This window comes from Oppia nitens, unplaced genomic scaffold (genome assembly GCF_028296485.1).
Source record: "Oppia nitens isolate AA-2021 unplaced genomic scaffold, nextdenovo-longstitch-racon4-pilon3 scaffold28_pilon_pilon_pilon, whole genome shotgun sequence".
Taxonomy (NCBI): domain Eukaryota; kingdom Metazoa; phylum Arthropoda; class Arachnida; order Sarcoptiformes; family Oppiidae; genus Oppia; species Oppia nitens.
In genome coordinates this window covers 485,006-506,434 of record NW_026533208.1, presented here as the reverse complement: position 1 = coordinate 506,434, position 21,429 = coordinate 485,006, and the positions used below count along the sequence as shown (strand labels likewise).

Genomic DNA, 21,429 nt, shown 5'->3' with positions numbered 1-21,429 from the left:
TATGATAAAGAGAAAGACTATAAGAGAGAGAGAGAGAGAGAGAGAGAGAGAGAGAGAGAGAGAGAGAGAGAGAGAGAGAGAGCACTACAACAAGCAATTCTTTGAGTGTTTTTGTCTGCATTTTGCACAACAATTCAGTCCAATCTCTCTCTCTCTCATTGCTCTTCTGTACCATAAATTCTTAAGCATCCGATACGGCACTACTGGTCTCACAATAATAATAATAATCACAAACTTTATATATATTTGTCAATTATATGTTCAAAAAACACTACTGTTGTGTATGTGAATCAGTATGAGATGAAAATGAGAGAGACATTAAAAAAAAATCTTGAAAATAAAATAAATACCAAAAATAAAATTGAAAAATCTTGAAATAGTAAATAATAATAATAAAGGAAATTTTTTAAACGACAAGTTTTTACGACCATTATATTTGACATAAATATTATGTGAAATATTTGTAGAAAATATTTGGGGAAAATAAATATAACAAACACTTGTAATATAAGTTTTATTTTTATTTTTATTTTTTTGGTTATTTGAATAAATTTGAATAGTTTTTTCTAAGTACTAAACARTCTAAACTACATTATTATTATTAAATGTATAGGTATTTTAGTTAATAATAATAATACTAATACTTTAATAATAAATACTATTTATATTAAAAAAAAACTTTTAATAAACTATATATTTATAAAAATTTCAATATTTTCTAGAATTAATTTTATCCAGGTATTATTTTTTACAACAGTTATACATTTATGATTTCTATCTAAACATATATTTATTTAAATTTTTTTACTATTTTTTAATCACAATAAAAAAATATTTAACATAATCAGGCTTTGCATCACTAAATGCTAATTATATATATATATATAGAWTTTTCAATAAAAATTTCAATACATAATATATACAGTATATTATATATAATATATATAATTTAAATATAAATACAGTATATCGACAAACAAAACGAAAAAATATACATAAAGTTTATATATATATACAGTAATATAAACTTTTATATACAATACTATTAAAAATATAAGATATTTATTGAAAATTGTTTGAATAAAAACGACTCACCTTTTTCTACTTTGCAAATATAATAGTGACGGTTATATCAATATATTATTATTATTATTATTATTATTATGTCAAAGAAGTGGTAAAATTCCTCTGTTTTCTTGATATAGTCAGAGAGGCTCTCAACAAAAAAAGTCTCTTTACATACACACAGAATAAATGGATCAAAACGATTGCTCTGACGATTAGCTGCCGAAAGTCTATGGGAAGCACAGGCCTACTTGAATAAGGCAGGTGTGTGTGTGTTGAGGAACGGTATGAGTGAGTGAGAGAGATGAGGCACTGCTACTATATTTTATTGACGGTGTGCTTAATGGATTGGTATATAGATTTTTTTATATATAAATATTTTAGTTTTCGTTGGACACTATTATGTAAAAATCTTCAACATTCAATACATATAAATATATAGCTCAGCATAACTATGTAAAAGAGCGAGAGAGAGAGAGAGAGAGCACTTGGAGGTCACACAACTATACCTCTCGTTGTCGTTTGAAGTTTCACTGATGATAGTGTATGTGTGATATACTAAACTGTATGTTTGAATGTGAGTCTAATATGAGTCCTGTGCACAACCTTTTATAGTCGTGTCACCCCTATGTCCGTATGGAGGACCGCCTCCTAATGTGTCGTTCCCCTCAGTAATATACAGGTCCCCAAATATACAGAATATATATATATACGGTATTCACAATCAGTGCACTTTTTTTGTTGTTGCAATGTCGGAGCTTTTAGTATACACGCGACTCTCCTAAAATGTCCCATTACTTACACTGTCGACCCCCACTCCCTTTACCGATCCACCATAAACACCCAGTACTAGTGCCAGTGCTATGGTTTTTAGGTCCGCCCTAAATATTCTCTCTAAAAGCTTTAATATATATATATATATGTTTCTATACTAAATGCCTGATCTCTCTCTCTCTCTCTCTCTCTCTCTCTCTTTCTCTGAGAACTTCTTAGAATATTCATTGAAAATAATTGCCATTAAAAGGAAAGGTATGTCTTTTATATATAATAATAATAATAATAATAATACTTGTTATATATATTCACATACAATACAGTACATTCACATATTATATAATATACGGTACAATATATACGGTATATGAAACACTGTGCTGTTTGATTAGGACTGAGCCGTCTCTCTCTCTCTCTCTCTCTCTCTCTCTCTCTCTCTCTCTCTCTCTCTCTTCGACATCGACTTTGAAGAGACCAATCGTTTGTATGAAATTTTAGTTCTCATATATAAAATAAAATATTTTTAAAAACTTATTATTATTATTATTTGCAAACCCTTTTAAAGAGACGGTATGCCAAACCAACTGAAGGGGTAATTACTTTAATATGCGTTTCCCTCTCTTTTTATTTATTATGTACTCCAATAAAATACACTACAAATATATTGAATATAATACATATAATATGAGATAGGGTTGGGTTGTATTTGGTACAGATATGTGATATCAATCGCTTAGTTTTGGGATAGGGTTTACTTGTCTGATAGTCATACTCCTAGATAGTCATACTGATGAGTATACAGTATGAATTGTATGTACAGTATGTCATAGATAGATAGGACATGTAGTCGTCTAAAAGGGTTCTCTCTCTTTCTCTCTTTGAAGGGTCGACACACGTAAGCAACCAAATCAATGAAATTAATTGAATGAATGGGAATAGTATGGCTAACAATTGAAATTTGTTTGAAAATTAAAGGCACAACTAGTCCTATAAGATAGGTATGTGTGTGTGTGTGTGTCAATGTTTGTCAGTGTATTGTTATATAAATTGTCGACAATTTAGATGACAATGAAAATTTCTAGATATAGTTATTATTATTATTATTATTATCATTATTGCCATCAAATTACTCCTAACAGATGTGACATAACATTATATTATGTAGGAATGGTATCACCAAAACAACACAAAAAAACTGATAATAATAAGAGAACAGTTATCTCAAAAATTGTCTCCCAAACATATATATATATATATATGGACTCATATTTATGGTGATGTCTATCCTCAGACAAACGAGAGAGAGAGAGAGAGAGAGAGAGAGAGAGAGAGAGAGAGAGAGAGAGAGAGAGAGGAAAAACTAAACAATCAATTATTGACAACAATTTTATTTTTTTTAGTGTAACAATCAATGAGAGGCCAAAAAAAGGATACCCAATAACAACAATAACCGTAAAAAATTAGACATTTTTCTGAATGAATGAATGAATAAATGACTGAATTAGTAAAAACGTATGAATAGATAGATAAAGAGAGAAAGAGAGATAAGTATTGTATAATAATAACAATATTTTTTTTGAAGGGAAAGTCATGACCTAATTGTTATGACAATTAGTATTTTTTTAGGTATTGATACTATATATATACACACTATTTATATTTGTAACAAACATATAATTTTAGAGAGAGAGAGAGAGAGGCTTAGGGATGAAAAAATTGTACGGTTAGGTATYGCCAAACATTACTCTTAAAAAAATACAAATATTATGTAGTTTTCAATTTATGTTATGTATATAAACCATATATTGTATAAACAACGAGAAAAAATCATTTCCTGTCCATTATTTCATTTGACTAAACGATATGAGGAATTGTTTGGTTGAAAAAAAAACTTTAAAAAAAAACWTTTTTTTTGTGGTGAACTGGATTTAAGTTTCAAAAAAATATATATTTAAGTTTTTTTTTGTCAACAATAGTTATAATAGTAGATCAATAGAGATATTTTGTGGGAATATATTTGAATATATGAAAAATTCCAACGAAATTTTCTTCTGTATATTACTAATATTTTCTTAAAAAATATATACAGTATTTTAAAAATATAACAATATATATATAKATATATATATTAATTACTGTAAATTATATTATACTGCAAATTATTTTCATTTAYAGTATTTAATTAATTAWTTAATTTTTTAGTTCAATAAATTACAAAATTGGAAAAATTTTAAAAAATATTTAAAATTTTAAAAAATAAGAGAGAATTTATACCTTTGGAAAGTAAGTTCTAACTATCTTATTATTTTTCMAATGGTTTACTACAATGACTATTACAATATCAGAGCACTGGTATTGTAAGTGTATGTATGTGTGTGTGTGTGTGTGTGTGTGTGTGTGTGTGTGTGTGTGTGTGTAKAGAGAGAGAGAGAGAGAGAGAGAGAGAGAGAGAGAGAGAGAGAGAGAGAGAGTATAGTGTATTAGATGATTGAGTAGTTAGTGAGCCCTCGGAAATGGACTTATTATATATATATATATATACCATAGTATATACCAGTCATTGATATGGGATGTTGGAGGAAATGGTTATCAAACTAGACTATAGACTATAGAAGTTTAACAATAGTTTTCATTAGAGGTTTTATTTTGCAGCAGAGGTACTCAATCTCTCTCTCTCTCTCTCTCTCTCTTTGCCTCTCATTATAAGTCATCTATCAGTTTATATATATGAAATGAAAGCAAAAAAAAAAATAAAGTAAAAATAAATGCTTTTTAGGTATAGAAAAAAGCACGTGTTTTCTATTGACTTTCACTTTTCTTCAAGTGCTTCATATTTAGTGACCAAACAATATAAATATATATACAGATAGATAGATATATAGTTTTTATTGTGTGTGTGTGTGTGTGTATGTATGTTGTTGTTGAGTGAGAACCGTTGGTTTTTTTTTGTAGGAATGGTTTGTGTGTTTGGATGGTTTGGTGGGAAACGAGATTCACTGATAGAGATAGCACACCCATTGTATGTACTGTATGAGTGAGTGAGTGTGTGTGTGTGTGTGTGTGTGTGTGTGTGTGTGTGTGTGTGTGTGTGAGTGAGTGTGTGTGTGTGTGCACTAAATACTCAGTGAAAATATTAGTTTACCTAAAAATAAAATAAAAGTGTATTATTATTATTRCTGATTGATATCACCGATTGATGCAAATATGAAAATCGGTGTAAAGTTTTTTTTTCATACACACACACTGGCCATTGAATATACAATTACTTTAGGGAACGGGAGTTCATATTTTTTTGTGAGAGAGAGARAGAGAGTTCACACTTCATATATATATATATAWATATATATTGATATATTTTTATAAAGTAGACGACCACTAATTGTTTGCACTAATAGTTAGTTGAGTATAAAAAAAACCCTAAAATCTAATCGTAATATAAATAATAAGTTTAAATAAAGTTTTTTTGGCGATAATAATCATTAATAAAATATTGTTTATATAAATATATGATTTATTTATATTAAAAATTGACAAAAAAAATTGGTATCACATTCATCATTCATCAAATGACAGCTGCCGTTCAAATAAATAAAATTTATAAAAAAAATTGCTATAAAATCTCTACTAAATTATTGTCCGTAATATTTATATTACGGCAACCAAATCCTTTTAACATACATGAGCGCCGAAAACTATTATATTTATATGGAGCTCAGGTCGATTTTTTTATATATTATTTTGGCACTAAATCGGACCGCAAGTCCACACCAATATAATACTGTAGTTTTATTCATAGTAGTCATCAATAAGTGAGTGTATAAATGCAAATCCCTAATCAATGATTATTGGATTAAAACCCAATTTGTTTGAACAATTGAAGACATGAATTTTGATTTGTATGCCAAACCTATCTCTCTCTCTCTCTCTCTCTCTCTCTCTCTCTCTCTCTCTCTCTCTCTCTCTCTCTCTCTCTCTCTCTCTCTCTCTCTGCTAAAATCTATAGCACCTGTCCTTACAATACAGTTTACTACTGTATTTAAAATCTATCGATAAATATCCGTATATATATATATATATATACTATATATAGTATATTATATAAAATTGTTATAATAAAGTGAAAATCAATAACAAAAATAAAAATAGTTTTTATCCATTTTATTACTACAATATATTTCTATTATATAGTTCACTGTTTAAAACTTTTTTTTTTTTAAAATAAATGGTTCAATAGTTTTTGATTTATAATATTTTTGTAAAGCTCTTCATCATTGTTGATACCACCACCACTACCATTACCATTGGGACACTTTTGAACACATCCCAGTGCTTCATTGGTAAATATACTACTACTACTACAGTCTACTAGGGCTCAATAGCCGAAACAAGTGGGTGCTATAAACGCCAAGTTTTTAGTTTTATTTGGTTATCTATTGATATTAAAAATTTATATACTTTACAATACAATACTGTATATAATAGCAAAATATTCACGAAAAAAACAATAACTATCTCTCAATGAATAAAATTGGTTAAAGTTTTTTTTAAGTTAACATAATATTAAACACAGAAAACAATTATTATTATTATATTATTATTACTATTATTTTATTTTTATTTTTTTGAAAAACTTTGCGGACAAGTGCTCTCCCGATGGATGACGTAACGGGTAGTACACACACACACACACACATAGACACACATCTGTTACCACCGATGACTATGATATCCAACACTTTTTTGTGTGTGAATACATTTAATATAATATAACTTCAAGTGTCGATAGATATATAAGTCATATACAGTATAAGTCATACATTATTTCAGTATATAAGTACTGTATGTGTCCAGCACTTGACTATTTGAGTGGTGAAAAAAATTTCATTAATTTTTTTGTTTTGTTTTATTTGTGTTGAAAATTGTTACCAAATATTTAGATCCAAATATTTTTTTTTTTTTGGTTGAATATAATAGTGTGTGAATGTTATACTTATTTTAGTGTTTAGTTTAAATACAAGTTGATTATTTGATATATTGATATAAATATATATATCTTTATATATATATATATATATATATATACTGTATATAGCTTTATATATATATATTTAAATACTATATCCTAGTATCGGTGGTGCCTATGATTATGATTAGGCCATGACTTTCCCATAGCCTAACGATTTGTTACACTAATGTCATACTTAAATGAAGTCCACTCGTGTGTATAAATACTGGTATTACAGTAATAAAGCAAAAATATATGGATATAAGTTATATATATAATAGATATTTAGATATATGTATATATAATTCAGACAAAACTGATTTTTATTGCCTTTAAAACTTATCAATCAAATGCATCAGAGATTAAAAAATAATTTATGAATTGATAAAAAAATAGTGTTTAATATCATATATAATATGAGAGGAGAGAGAGAGAGATAAAAAAATCAAATGATTTCATAGTTTTTTTCTGAGAAATTTGAAAACTATTTTGTTTTGTTTAAATCCATTTATTATTATTATTCAAAAGTATTATAAATATATTATAGTAATGTTAACGACATTTGATTCATTCATTTGATGGTATATTTTCGATGGTTTTTATATTATAAGTTACTGTAAATAAAATAAAATAGTAGATAATATTCATGTGTTTTTGTATTTTATTCRTTGAATTAATCATATAATAAATTTTTGGATTTCCATTGAATTTTCTATTATTGACTTCTATCTCAATATTACTTTTATACAGTATATATATATATATATATATGTAAAAACAATTTTAACTATTGATTTACTCTTTTACGTTATGGGACACACAAATCAAACCTAACGGTGCTCTCAACTCATAGTTTTCTATGTGTATTATGTAATGTTTATCGTTTTGCAAATACATAGTACATATCATAGAGAGAGAAAACCCACCTTTTATTTTACACCCGAGTATTGACTACTAGCAGAAATGAATACCACTTTCCCTATTAGTCAGTGAAGAGAGAGAGAGAGAGAGAGAGAGAGAGAGAGAGAGAGAGAGAGAGAGAAGCTTTGATTATTTTTATAGATAACCCGGAAAAAGAAAACCGGGAGATAAAAGCATTTGATTTTTCTATTATTTAATACATAATACAAATGAGAGAAAGAAAGAAAGAGAGAGAGAGAGAGAGAGAGAGAGAGAAATCCTAAGAGTAACGTCCATAAGCTCTCAGTACAGTACAGTACAGTAAACTGTAAAACACATTAAACAAAATGTTTTGATTTTGACATCTCTTTTAAGTCRGGATACAATCAGACACATTGATTGCCATCATATTTATTATTAGTGTGTAAATCCCGTTGAGACACGACTGTCCAGGATTTTTATAAGCATAACTAACATTAAATCGTGTATTAATTTTCGTGTATAAGTGCCCCTAAATGCGTGGGTATTATATATATATATATAGAGTGTGATCAGTCGTATATTGGACAGTCAGAGTCGGCGGCACCATATCGGTGTGGGTGCTTACAGGCACACACACACGTCACCGCATGCGACAGCACGTACGGGCACGTGCCTACTCCGAAGGCATAGCCTTTTCGTATGTGTGTGTGTGTGTGTGTGTCCCGGTGCTGATGGATATGTTAAAAGTTTTTATATGCATTAGATTAATATTATTTCCGTTTTTTTCAGTATACACTTAAGGCATATATAATACGGTAATGTATTTTATAAGCCCATACATAAAATCGGATGTGTTTATTATAAGCAATCAATTTTTGCTYTCTCTCTCTCTCTCTCTCTCTCTCTCTCTCTCTCTTGAGCTACCAGTGCCCAGCACACACACATCCACACACACTATTTGCATGTATGGGAATATACACACCAATTGAATGACAATTTTTCCTGAATCGTGTGTTTGGTTATATTGTTAGCACATACTGTATAAATTGGTTGTTGTCATCAAATTACCCATTAGTTTAAGTTAACGCTTGTTTTAATTTTGTTGTTGTTGTTGGCACCTAAACTCTATGTGTGTGTCCCCAAACCGTATGCATATAGACCTCAATACCCTAATTTTTACTACCAGTSCTCTCTCTCTCTCTCTCTCTCTCTCTCTCTCCAAACTGTGGATATCAATGGTCAGCCTTTCGTAATACATAAATGTGAACAAATTGGTTGACATTGGAGTAGTAAAGGACCGGACATTTGACGCCTCAGTGAAAGTAAACGTATTTTCAATTTTCAGTTATATATATTTTTTTTTGTTGGAAACAATTTTTTTTTAAAACTTATCATTAATAAATCAGTCCAGAAATTGTGTGGAGAAACAACAAAAAAATGTTAGTTTTTTTCTAAGTCATAAAAATTAGTTATAATTATTAGTGTTGTCATTCATACATAACATTGCATACTAAGTATTACTGTTAAAATGTTATATAAAAAACATGTATGTATTTGTCACTAAATGAAATGTCATATTTATGCACAAACATTACCACTAGAGTAAACTGTATGGTATTATACTGGATATATATATATAGATTTATTTTTATGACTTCCAGGGCATAGACCACACGCACACATTAAAAAATTTTTGGTCCACTATTTGTGGACATTTGGTGACACAATTTAAGCGCAACTTTTGTTTTGTTTTCGGCACACAAACACTTGAAAACATAGATATATATATATATATATATATGGCTATAAATCTAGTGTTGAGTCACGTTTTTGCTCCTCAAATATAGCAACAGTAGTATAAATATAATACTGTACACGGGGTTAGACTATGGCTATACTACTACTACTACTACTACTACTACCCGAGCAATACTATTCCACTCCATGTCCACTATGCCTGTCCTCCTTTACTACTACTACTACTATAGTAATAAAGGAGAAAATATTTGGTCGATAATTGTTTTGGGTTATCAATAGAGAGAAAGAGAGAGAGAGAGTCGTAAACATAATAATACTAATATATATAAGTTATATAAAAGCAAATGTTGTGCAAACATATTGAAAATTATGGATATTATATATGATATGTGGGATATATATATTATACTATATATATATATGTGTGTGTATATATGGGGCAAACAACGGTCAGTTCATAATTTCTTTGGCACCCACCTGCCCACACACACATATATATATATATACCATCCCCTTTCACTCACTCACTCACCCACTCACCAATTCATTCATTCATAAAATATAGTCTCTCTCTCTATAAATCTCATAATAATAAATATTAGTAATAATAATAATTCACTGGTCATCTCATTTCATCTCATTTTTTTGTTGATTGTTGTATTCAATTGATATGAGAGATGCTATTGTTTATCACAGACACAGAAAAATAGTGGTTTTTATTATTTCCCCCCATTTTTTCATGGAGGGGGTATGGGATGGGGTGGGGGTGTAGTGGTAGCAACAATTGGATTTTTTTGGCAAACAAACTAAACAAAACAAAAAAAAATCAATTTCACCCTAAAAATATGTTTGCCCGGTAATAAAAAAAAAGTTTTGTTTTTATAATACTTTTATTGCATATAAAATATATGAGAGGACAACAAAACTAAACAGTTTGTTATATAATCTATTATTTGATATATATATATATGTAACAAATCATATACTATAAACTTTTTTTTCTGAAAGTAATAATAATAATAATAATTTACAGTAAATTCAATATTTGGTTTGAATATTTGGTACATAAGCGCACAGCTGTAGAGGACAGCAGACACACACACACACAACTGTCCAATTGGTCCTAACTCTACATTTTTTGGTTGTTTGTTTGTTAGTTATACTGTACTTATAATCTATAATATAGCAAATTGTTGTCAACACACTTACAAAACACACTCATCCCTTCAATAACAACAAAAAATATCCCTATCCATTACACACATAATATATATATATCCCAAAAACATCCCTATCCCTTATGCCTAATATTTTAAGCACCAATTTTTCTGATATATATTGAGCCCGCTTAAATGTTTTTTCGGTTTCATTATACATTTTTAAATTTTATTTTATTAAAAAGCTATTCTATTTTAATAAATTATATAATCGTCGTTTGATTCTCTATCATATATATATATAGTTTTGAAGAGATAAACTCATTGACACCGATTTTGACCACTTCCCGAATTTTATTTTTTTTTGCCATCAAAGAAGTGTTTTATAAATAAAAACTAATAGTAATTTTACAAAGCAATATCTGTTTAATAAAATGATTAAACGACTATTTTAATTCATGGTATAAATCCATTGAAATTTTACATTAAAATAATTGTTGTCATATTTTCACGTGATTTTCCTATAGGTAATGAGTGAAATTATATAGAACCTAAGAAAATGCCACAAAACTTTAGCCTATTACGACCGAATATTTTTTTAAACGTTAATAAAGCAAACTTTAATATATTTCCCTTTAATTTTCTTTAAAATCTTGAATTTAGCAAAAGTATTTCTTTAATTTTTTAAATTTTAAGTTTGGATGGTTTTCCAGGCTTTCTTTGTCATTTGCATCTACATCTTTTACTTTTAATTTTTTTAATTATGCTTGATAAGAGATTACATTTAGGGCTTTAGGATTGGCATTATTAAAATTTTTGCCCGCCACCGTACCGTTAATTAAGGATGATATTAATAGTTTATGTCATATCTGATACAGATGTCATGTGATGTCAGGCCTTGTAACGGATCCATTTAAACATATATAACAAATATTTAATAATACAATTTAAGACTAGATATCAAAGTTTATAATAGCCAAAAAATTATTTTTTAAATATAGCAAAAAGTCACAGAAAAACTTAGTTACTTTTAAGAATACCAAAAAACGAAAATACATTTGCCCACTATCAATATATATATAATACAATTGAGTGTATAATTGAATTAACTTAAGTGAATCAAATGGTTTTGTTTGTGAGTGAGTGAGTGAGTGAGTGAGTGAGTGAGTGAGTGAGACTGTATACTACTTGACAGTGTATGTCAGTGCCCGTCCGTGACAGTCAACTCTCAACTGAAAAACTAAACCATAAACTACTTATTTATTTCTCTCTCTCTCTCTCTCTCTCTCTCTCTCTCTCTCTCTCTCTCTCAATGTCAATGTACAGTATGTCAGACAACACTAGAGAGGTATGGGTGCAACCACTCAATTATATCTTATATACCATATATATATAAAAAAAAATATTTCACACCTAACATAATCCGATTATACCGCCGATTTTTTTTTGGGGTAACCCATCATCACATCAATGGTGAGATCACTACCACCAGCAGCGGTGGTGAGTAGCACTCATATATACAGTATATATATACTGTATAAGAAATATCCCGTATTTTTGATGATTACCCCATTGACTCACTTTTACATATATGTATTATAAACCTTTTCAAACATAATGATACAAAAAAAAAATAAATAAAATAAAATAAAAATCTTTTGTCAATCAAAAAATTGTAAAAGTTTTGCATACATTGTATCTTTTAAAAAATATGCAAAAAATCTCATTATAATTGAAGAGTGAGTGAGTGAGAGAAATGTGTGTCCTATTGGATGATAACTATAAAAAAAAAGTTTGACATTTAAAACTTCACATGTATTTCAATGTATTTTTGTTGGACAATGAAAATGTAAATCACAAATGTCTTCACACACACACACACAGACATACAATAATAATAAAAAAAATTTTGTCACATTATATACTACTGTATAATATTTACAAAATATTTTTAGTTTATTTTATTTTACTTTTTTCAAATCCGAAAAACTACTAAATCTTTAATAGGATTTCAAATTTTGAATTACAATATCAATGTTTATGAAAATTTATTTATTTTTTTAAATGTATGCATAAAATAAACACTATTTTTAAAACATTTTATTTTAATTATTTTATTTTATGGCTATAAATCATGTTTGTGTTATATAATAAACATAAACATAAATAAAAATAAATTTTAAAAAAAAATTTATATAAATAAAATAGATTAATAGATAAATCAATAAATATCAATAAAAGATAATATGAAAAAATCATATCTAAAATCATATCTATTTATACAATATAAACTTATTTATTAATTATTAGTTATTTATTGATTAAGTTATAAAAAAACAAAAATAAAATTTTTATTAAAAAAATAGTTTTAAAACAATTTTAAGGACATTATCTCATGTGAAATTTTTTATACTATCATATTGTATAGTAAACCCTAACACCAAAAAAAATAAAACAAAATTATTTATTACTAACCAAAAAACAAACTAATTGGGCAAAACTAACAACAATTTTTTTATATATATATATTTAGTTACAAAAATAACTATAATAATAATAATTGTCAGTTTGTTTGTAACCCACTAAAAACAAAATAATTAATGTCTAAAATTATTAATCAAGCATTTGATATACTATTACAACAACAACAACAACAACAACAACAAGCAATAGCCTATGAAAAAAGGATTTTGTAATATATATCATATATTTTCCTATAAATATTTGCCTTTTATGGACACAAAATAAATTGTGGGTCAAAATGTTATTATTGGTGGCAATAAATACAAAATATTTGTAAGAGAGAGAGAAATATGACTTTTCATTTATATACACACACTATATATATATACAACAAAATGTCAAATAGCTTATGGGTTGGGAATAAAAAATGATACCCAAAAACAGGGATAAATGAGTTGAACTATCAATTTGTTTTGTCAAACAAACAAACAAACAAAAAATTGTGGAAAAATTAACCCCACCGTTGATTAATGGATTTTAAGTGCAAATACCATCTCATATGCAACAAATGGTCAACAAATTTTAAGAGAGAGAGAGAGAGAGAGAGAGTGAAAAAGAGAGAGAAAAATAGGGGAACGGGTTGTGAAATCTCCTAATGAATGGTCTTTATATATATAACTTTTGAAAGATATAAATGTATGTAAAGAGTAGTGTGACTGTCCAGTGAAATGACGGGATGTATGCTTGTATTGCACTGATATCACGGCTTATTTGGCAAACTTCCGTTTAAAGTTACAAAACAGCTCACAGAAAGAAAGAAAAAAAAATATTTTCATTTATCATCACTACTAATGTTATATTTGTATTAATGTATAGAYATATATATATATATATATATATATATATCCATACATATAATAATCGTTAGGTTTCTCTAAACGTGTGTGAATTATGAGCGCACAGTTAGCTCTCTATTTTGTTTGAGACCTTGGAGTTGCTCTTTCATCGATGAACAACCTYTCTCTCTCTCTCTCTCTCTCTCTCTCTCTCTCTCTCTCTCTCTCTCTCTTATATATATATATATATATATATATATATTATGAGAACCGTTGTATTAGCCATAACTCATACAACAAATATATTCTTGAATTTCGTCGTCCAATATATTCTTCGTCTTCTTCTTATGTCTTCTTTTTTTTATATCAAAACTATTATTACATTTCATATCTCTCTCTCTCTCTCTCTCTCTCTCTCTTCTTTCTTTATTTTATTCTTTAGTTTACAAGTTGTCGTTCAGTTTTGATTCACAGCAACGACGACGACTAAGAGGACGACAACAACGATATATAACACACACACACACACAACACAACCCCTCCTCTCAACCCCTCCATTGAATACATAAGCAAAATATATGTTGAATGAGATGACAATTGATGCGATTTTCTTCATTGATATATATATATATATGAGATCTCAGGCCTCCACTCACTCCCCATAATAAATGTTTACCTGATTTTCAGTTGTTATATGAGTTATGAATTATGAGTTATTATTATTATATGACAAACACATTGTATTTTATCTGTTATATGTTTGTCTGTTGTATTGATATATATATATATATATATATATATATAATCAAAAGTATTTACTATTATTATTATATATTTACAGAAAGAAAAAAAACAGTTTTATAACAGGAAATGATTATTACATGAAAATAATAATAATAAAATTTGCTTTCAATTGAATATTATTTTGTAAATACTGTATATTGCTATACAAACAAATTATAATTTTTTTTTATTATATATGTATTATCACTGGAATAAATAATAATAATAATAATAATAATAATATTTACCAAAATATTTTCAAATTTGTTTTTTTTGAATCATAAATTACTTTTTATTTATTTATTTATTTTTTTCAATAACATATTTAACCGATAAATTTTTTTAAGCGACTTTATATACTGTATTATATATATTATATTTTTTCAAAAAGTTAAATAAATGTGGGAATAAATGCATTATCTGATAAAACAATTATATAAAATTTTAAAAATAAATTATTATTATCATTATAAATAATTGATTATATAATAATTATTATTGTATATATATATATATATACCAATTATTGTATTATTTTATCTAAACTATAGACTATAAGTTATATTTATCAATTAAATTAAATTTATTTTTAGAAAAAAAAACAAAATATATATAGAGATATGATATAAATGTGTATAAATTTTATATAATAATATTATTTAATATTAGTTGTCATGACTTAGCAAAATGCTATGTTTTTTGTTTGTTTGTTATTATTATTTTGTTTTAGTTGATAAATTTGATACTAATAAACAATTAACTAAACAATAAAAAAWACTAAAATAATTTATATCAAGGTAAATGTGCTATAAAAATATTTTGTGTGTGTGTATTTGAATAAGTTTTTTTTGTTAAAGTTTAATAACTACTATATTATATTAAAATAACTAAGTGATACATTTAACCTTGTATTTAATAAACTTATCAATTTTAATAATAAATATTGATATAATTTTAGTAATTGATATATAATAGGAACTTATAAATAATAAATTATCAAGTTTAATTTAATAAAATTCAATTTTTAAGATATTGTGGAATTAAAATTAAAATTATATATTATATTTTCTTTTACAAACTTATAGTCAACTATTATATAAAATTAATTATATTTATATAAATATTTTTCCTTAATTTATTATATTGGATATATAGTAGTTGTCATCTTATTAATCATATATTACAGTATATATATTATATATGGTATATACTGTATATTTTTGAAATATATTAATGAGTATAAATCAAAAATCAAAAAATTAATTGCTGTTAATGTTTATTATTATTTATTATTATTATTAATAATTTGGGTCATTGAATGTCCCATTATTATTAAAAATTAGAAAAATGTTTTTTAAATAATAATAGTAATAAAAATAATAAATTTTAGGATACATATGAGTCTATCTACTACTGGTAATAGCTAGAGGAACAGTAGTTTATATGGGATAGGATAGTGTGTAGTGTCGATTCCCGGGGCAACTCTAAGCTATTCAATAATAATTGTAGTGAACATTACTGTATTAAAAAATATTATACATAGGGTTTATATACTAGGAATCGCATCACTGGTTATTATAACATGACTTCTCTCTCTCTCTCTCTCTCTCTCTCTCTCTCTCTCTCTCTCTCTCTCTCTCTCTCTCTCTCTCTCTCTCTCTCTCTCTCTCTCTCTCTCTCTCTCTCTCTTTATAATATAGTTTCAAAATAAAATAAAAATTAGACATTGAAATGACAGCTGAATTGTCAACAATAATAAAAATAATAATCAATTCAATTGAGTTTTTAACACAAACTACATGAATGGGTAGTCTATGAGCTATGATTTTAGTTTATCATTAGTGTAAACCAAATACAGTATATATTAATATCAGTATAATATCAGTATATATGTATATATGATATGATTGATAATAACTTTGATTTATTTACATTATTATTAATATTAATATATTAATAATTAATTATCTGTATAAACAAATATTTAATGTGTTGTTGTGTATGTGTTTTTTTCTAAACTATTAATACTATTAAACTATGATATATATACTAAAAAATTTTTTTAGTTTTTTTGTGTTGAAAATTAAAACTTGAAATATATATTTATATAATGTATTATCATAACTAATTTACTAAAGTACTGTATATAATATGTGTATTCAATAAACACTGTTTATATTTGAAAAAATTATACAAAAATTAATTAAAACGATAATTAATAATTAAATGATAATTAATTGACTCTATGACTATGACTTATCTATAATTTTTTAATATATATATATATATATTTTTAAAAACAAACAATTTTTGTTTAGCCATCAAAAAAAATATATTATATAAAAATACTAAAAATATTAGCCATCATTATGCGGCACTTAATTAACTTAATTATTATTATATCAATTGGTTTGACAAACATAGTGCCAAATGTCAAATGTGACGATAAATATCGTATCGGTGTCGGCATCGGTGACATCACTGGTCCGGCGGCCGAAATAAATATGGTATAAATAAAATATATTTTAATATAATTATAAAAATTATTAATTTTTTTTTTAAAAATAAATTAATTGCTAATTTAATAGATGGGTTACGCAAAGCCCGGTCAGGACACGCATGGCATACATATGCGACTATACAGCCGAGCGGTAATCATTGAGGACATGTCTGGCCATAGGATATGCTACGTATCGGCCGATATTGCAATGATGTCACAGATACTCAAATTAGAGGTAATTTTTAAATAATAATAATAATTATCATAAAATTTATTTTAAAAACTTAAATAAATTTAAAAAATAGGTATTGAAAATATTAGAGAAAAACTATGAGGGAGTCTATACTATAAACAATGTAATGCTATCGACTACACACACCCACTCAGGACCGGGAGGTTTCCTACAGTACATACTCTATATAATATCGTCGCAAGGTTTCATCGACCATAACTTCCAAGCCATACGCGACGGCATTGTCCGCAGTATAGACAGAGCCCATCATAACTTAACCGACGGCTATGTCTATGTAAATGTTGGCCAACTGTTGGATGCCAGCGCTAACCGTAGTCCTACGGCTTACGATAATAATAGTCCGGCCGAACGTAATCAATACGAGTATAATACGGATAAAAATATGACTGTCCTCAAGCTAACCGATTTGATGGATGAACCACTGGGTGCTGTCAATTGGTTTGCAGTTCACGCAACATCCATGAATAATACTAATAAACTGATTAGTGGCGATAATAAAGGCTATGCCTCCCAGCTTATGGAGCAGGACTTCAATGGTGGTACACTACATGGAAAAGTAATGGACCTATTATTTAGTTAACATATATGATATGATTAAAAAAAATATTTGATTAAATTATACAGTTTATTACAGTATATATATAAAAGATTATATTTATTATATTATTATATTTTTTTTTGTTATTAGTCGACAACTATAGTTATTAATACTGTATATAATTATAATGTATTAATATTGTTTGACACCCCCATAAAATTGGTATAATTTTTAGTGTTGTTGTTGTATTTTAGGGTCCATTTGTGGCACTGTTTCCACAGTCCAATGAGGGCGACGTATCGCCCAATATTAGGGGTCCCTATTGTCTGGACAGTGGTCTGCCATGCGATACGGCTCATAGTACTTGCAATGGAAAGGTATCTTTTTTTTAAAAAAATCAAAAATTATAATTACCTAATAATATAACTAATTATTAATTAATTGGTTGTTTTTGTTGTTGTTGGTGTAGAACGAGTTATGTGTAGCTTCGGGTCCCGGACGAGACATGTTTGAGAGCACCCGTATCATAGGCTATCGGCAATTTGCAAGAGCCAAACAACTGTTTCAAAATGCTAGCCGCAAGTTGTCGGGTACTATTGGCTACATTCATCAGACTGTAGACATGTCCAACGTAGTGGTCGAGTTGGCCCAGCCGACGGTCAACAATAACAAGACATCGGTCCGGACGTGTGCACCGGCTATGGGCTACAGTTTTGCTGCCGGTACTACCGATGGTCCCGGTGCTTTTGATTTTTTTCAGGGTATACTACTACTACTACTAATTAACAACAACTACAAAAAATCTAGACATACCATAATAATAATATATATCACCAAAAAAAAAAATTTTTTTTTTAGGTGACACCAGTCCGAACCCGTTCTGGAATCTGCTTCGCAATCTAATTAAGACACCATCGAAACAGATAACCGATTGTCAGAAACCGAAACCCATACTGTTTGCCACCGGCGAGATGTCGTTTCCCTATCAGTGGCAGCCGTCGATACTGCCGACACAGATATTCAAATTGGGCGACAGTCTACTGGTAGTGGCCGTTCCCGCCGAGTTTACCACAATGTCTGGCCGTCGGCTCAGGCAAGCAGTCAAAGAGGAGTACGACAAACACTCAAACAGTGACGTACAGGTGGTTATCGCCGGACTGGCCAATGCTTACGCATCATATGTGGCCACTTATGAGGAGTTAGATAATTATGATTTTTTTTTGTTGTTGGGTGTAATAATCAATATGATTACTAATGTTATCCTTATGTTTAAAAACAGATATCAAGTTCAACGATATGAAGGTGCGTCCACTTTGTACGGTCCGCACACATTGGACGCCTACATTCAACAGTACAGACAACTGGCCCGACATTTGGCCAAAGGCGAAACCATTGATCCGGGACCGGCCGAACTGAATCTACTGAGCAAACAAATCAGTCTGAAACCGGGTGTCATATACGATGGTACGCCATCGGGCAAACGGTTTGGCAGTTTGGTACGGGACGCCCAGGACCAGTACAGTCCGGGAACTACCGTACGGGTAACGTTTGTGGCCGCCAATCCACGTAACGATGTCAAAGCCGAAAGTTCCTTCTTGACGGTCGAGCGCTGGGATCCGTCGAAACCGCCGGGCAATTGGCTATTGATAGCTACTGATGCTAACTGGGAAACAAAGTAGGTGTCACCACCACCACCACTACCATAACTACCTGTGCTCTCTCTCTCTCTCTCTCTCTCTCTCTCTCTCTCTCTCTCTCTCTGATATTTGAAGTTTTTCTTAAAATATTTTATTATTAGATTTTATTGGCGCCGAACCAACACATTCTTCGGCGAAAGTGAAGTGGACATTGTGTGGGACATTCCCGCCGATGTACTGCCCGGTCAGTACCGGATCAGACACTTTGGTAACAGTAAAAACTTGATGCAAACGATTAAATCTTATATTGGGGTAAAAAAATCATTTTTTTTGTTGTTGATTATATAGTTTTATAATTTATATACCAGTGCTTTGAGTACAATCAGATAAAAAATTAAGATATTATAGATAATTATAGGTGTTATGTATGAAATATTAATATATATATATATATATAATGCACTTGGTCATACTCCTCCACCTTTCAAACGCCTCCTCCCAGGCAGTTTTCGCAAGCGACTAAAATACTCTATGAGTATCTTCATCTTCAGACACAAATATCTTTGTACAGTATTGGCCCGTAATAATAAACTTCATATTTTTATTGACATTTTTCCAACCTATTATAATATATATACTTCAGTATATATATATAAATTGAATTTATATATATATAATCATTCATAAATAACGTTTCGCTACCTTTATATGGCGCGAAGAGTATATAAAGTATTGATAGTACTAGTAGTACACAATTAAAATCATATAAAAATTTTTTTTTTATTAATATATATACAGTATATATATATAAATTGAATTTATATATTAATAAATCTGATGACACATTTATCTAAATTTTTATAAAAATTAGATTAATATGCTAATTGTATACTACAATCTAATAGTTGATAAAAAATTATTTTTTTTAAATAATTTATTTACTGAATTTTGTTTATATTAACATATTTATAACATTTTTTTAAAAAATAATAATAATATGATATATATTTAAATCTATGTATTTTTTATTTAAAATATTTTTATTATTATGATTATTATATAGACGTCCAAAACGTTTGAAGTCAAACCAATGGAAAAGATGTGATCTATTTTTTTTTGTCGATAAAATTATTTATTATATATAATATAATATTATATTTTATATTATATATTATATATATATATATATTCTCTGAAAAAAAATTAATTGCTTATAAAAATTCTAGTCCATACAAATTTAATTTAATTTTTTTTTTTGATAAAAATGTTATAAATTTTTCTATACATAATATAATTATTTAAATATTGATATTATTAAATTAATAAAATAAAAACTAAACTAAACCATTGACTAATAATTTGATTGAATTTTCTTATCGAAAAGTGTTTTCAAAAAAAATATATAATTTTTATTTTAATAAAATTAACGCAAAAAAGCTTTAGAAAAATTTAAAATTAAAAAAAAATAATTATTATGTATGAGTATATTTACAGATCAAAATAACTTATATTAAATTAACAGATCAAATAATTTTTGAATTTTTCAAAATATTAAATAATTGAAATATTTAATAAATTTTTTTTTATTATATAAGTATTGAGAAATGTTAAGTAAAATACATATTTCTAAAAAAAAATTATATATAAAATTAGTTATAAAAATTGACAATTACAATAAACACTAAATTGTAAAAATAAATAATTATTTAAAACAATTATTTTTTAAAAACTTTTTTAAAAATAATATACTGTATTATATATATATATACAGTATATTA

The 21,429-nt window shown here is 27.5% G+C and overlaps 1 protein-coding gene across 1 annotated transcript; it reads left to right on the top strand.

Moving 5' to 3' along the window:
• The first annotated feature begins 17,041 nt into the window (after positions 1-17,041).
• LOC128954593 (uncharacterized) lies at positions 17,042-20,788 on the top strand. Its single transcript, XM_054300196.1, has 9 exons — positions 17,042-17,230; positions 17,312-17,458; positions 17,529-18,032; positions 18,269-18,391; positions 18,484-18,775; positions 18,873-19,212; positions 19,294-19,689; positions 19,813-19,963; positions 20,715-20,788. The coding sequence occupies exons 1-9, from the start codon at positions 17,093-17,095 to the stop codon at positions 20,754-20,756; spliced, it is 2,133 nt and encodes a 710-aa protein (XP_054156171.1). The 5' UTR covers positions 17,042-17,092; the 3' UTR covers positions 20,757-20,788.
• Positions 20,789-21,429: the final 641 nt, after the last annotated feature.